The 2,743-nt window shown below is 37.9% G+C and overlaps 1 protein-coding gene across 1 annotated transcript in view; it reads right to left on the minus strand.

The window, feature by feature from the left end:
- Window positions 1-206: 206 nt before the first annotated feature.
- The window catches only part of LOC106523062 (testis development-related protein), a 5,925-nt gene continuing 3,388 nt past the window's right edge, over window positions 207-2,743 (minus strand). Inside the window, exon 4 of the mRNA XM_014016348.1 lies at window positions 207-1,197. Within this exon, the coding sequence (XP_013871802.1) occupies window positions 843-1,197 (355 nt within the window). The 3' untranslated portion in view covers window positions 207-842. The remainder of the gene's footprint in view (window positions 1,198-2,743) is intronic.

A 2,743-nucleotide genomic window follows, 5' to 3' on the forward strand; every position in this document is an offset into this window, starting at 1 on the left:
AAAACAAAATATCAATAATCTGTAACATTTGAAAATGACAAAATAAAAGTAAAGAAATAAAAGAAGCATTGAGCAGATTTTGGCCGACAGTCACCCTGCATGTTCTATTTTCCCTGAGCTGAAATCACAAATCAGAACTTAAAAGGTGCAACGTATAAAAATTGTGGGCTTTTACTGCATTTMCAAGCTTTTGGTGCAACAATCTTTATTCATTTTTATCAGAACAAAACAACAGAATAAACCAGTCAAAAGGCAAAAAACAGACAACTGAAAATAAGAATGTTGTTACTTTTTTATCACAATAAAATATCCACTCATTGCACATTTTGGTCTCAGTCACAATCAGAAAATAAAACATGAACTCAAACACACATTCAAAGTTAAACTTTTCCACTTTTTTTTCTTTTCTTGAGAAAAATCTTCATTTGTAGACAATCGTGTAAAGCTTTTGTCACTCTGCAGAACCTCTGAACCTTAATCCACTGATTCCGAACAAGTCAAGTGAGCTAATCCTCGTCTAATCCAGATATCACTGCCTTTAATCTTTTAATCCAGTTTTTTTCTAAACTACAGATTAACCCAAGTTTGTTGAAAAGTATTAAGGCCACTTTTTGTGGTTTAAGAAGCACTTTGAGGAAATCAAACTCTGATTTGAACCTGTAAACCAGCAACAACGCTGAGTTTTCCTGCAGGATGACAAATATGCTGAGTACCTTTAACCACAACAAAACAATTTATTATTTACCATAACTGTCTTTTATTACAAGTATTTAGCCCTTTTTGTAAAATACACAACAATCAATGTTCCTGCATAATTTTCTTTCTTTTCATGTCCTCCACACCTAGTTGGTCTTCGTCACGCTCTTGGTCTTCAGCTCTGCCAGTTTGTTGGTGACAAAGTTCCACTTGAAGGAAGCGTCCTCRCCGCCTCCTCCTCCCAGAGACACGTACTTCGAGAACCTGTTGTTGCTGCCGCCTCCCYCTTCGTTCTCCCCGCCCTGGTTGATCTGCCCGTCCTGCTGTTCCTCCCCTCCGCCAGCCTCTGTCACCCCCGCCTCGCCCTGCTCTGCTGCCTCCTGGCCTCCTGCAGCAGCAGCTTCGGCCTGTTTCTTAGCGGCCCAGTTGGTTGCGAAGCTGTCCCAGAATCCTGAGCGTCTGCTGGGCTGAGGAGGTTCTTCTGGTTTCACTGCAAGTGGACTGGGAATACAAAGAAAGCAGTGGGTGCCCTGGAGTTCTGTGTTTTTATTACGCTTTACTCAACCAACATAATCAGAATGATKACAAGGTTATTTCAAATCGGTACCAGGTACAAGTACAGATTATAAATGAAGTATTTACCTGGTATTTACAGGGTTTACTTGTTGCCAGTAAGTAGTTACGTTTACTCGGTTAGCTACAAGGGGGTAACTTTAAGGTCTGTCATTGCAGTTATACTGTAATTTTTTACATCAGGTTAAAGTTACCTAAAGACAACAAGATTTGCATCTGTCTACTTAACCAGTTAATCAGTGTGCATTGCCAATGCAATGCACACTWTTGTGATTCGTTTCCCATCCAAGTCATCTCAACTTTGCCATGCTTCTCCTCCTGCATACTTTGTCCTAGAGCTGCCATTGTAATTTATATCTGTAAAGCCCCAGTGCCAAATGATGGCTATGCCTTTTGGTGCCTGTAAAACACAGTTTTTGAAATATCAATGTTTAATAAATTATAATGGCAGTCAATGGAGCCTTGTATTGGTCCAATACTGCACCCTGCTGCATCTACATAATATGGTACTGCACCATAGTTTCATAATATTTAAACTCAGTAGTTCAGTGACTACTATATTAATATGATTGTATTTTGATGTTTTACTATAATATTGTCCTCATACTGCTCTATTGTTGTAATATATTGCAGTTTAGTGTCAATAATTGTATTGGCAAAGTGGCCTCTTTCTGCACACAAACAAAACAACCCCTGCCACCACCTTCTGCCGCAACTCCATTGGTCCAATGGTTTATGTCATGGACTTTCATGTGGGAGATCAGGGTTCAAACCCCAGCTAATGTACCTTTAAGAATAAATCTCTTCAACCCTCATATTGTCACACAATTACCTTGATTCTATGCACCTGCTGACTTGACAAGCACAAGCTGGTATAGAAAACACATTTGAACTTGGACAAAGTTCATTCTGCAAGTGCAATGCACACTTGTTTTTACATCGTAAAAACCCATGTCTAGTTTCTATTGTGTTTGAGCAAATGATGTCATTTTTTGGGGGGTATTTTGACTTGATCAAATTATTGCAGGGGTCATAACCCCCCTAACCCCCCCTGCAAATTACGCCTATGCTTAGTTACACTTGAGTAAGTCTTTGGGGAAAATGTACTTTTAGGAGTACTTTTACTAAGCTGCATGTTTTCTTTTTACTTGAGAAATTTTATAATGACCACATATATTTTAACTTTTAATATACGTTATACTTTTACTTGAGTAAAAATGTTGGATACTCTATCCACTGTGAGTAACTTCACTGAATGAAGAACAAGCTTGTTTTTACCAAAAAAAAATCACCAGACACAGAGACACACCTGCAGCTTTTGTTATTTTCATACATTTTATTTTGAAAGGACCTGATTTGGAACGATGTTTCTTTTGCTTGGATTTGTTTTTATGTTATTTATATGAATTGTTTTCATTTTGATCTTCAAAACACCAAAATATTCAAAAAGCTTCATATTTTGGTCCATCTGATA

Source organism: Austrofundulus limnaeus, unplaced genomic scaffold, assembly GCF_001266775.1.
Source record: "Austrofundulus limnaeus strain Quisiro unplaced genomic scaffold, Austrofundulus_limnaeus-1.0 Scaffold143, whole genome shotgun sequence".
In the NCBI taxonomy this organism is placed as follows: domain Eukaryota; kingdom Metazoa; phylum Chordata; class Actinopteri; order Cyprinodontiformes; family Rivulidae; genus Austrofundulus; species Austrofundulus limnaeus.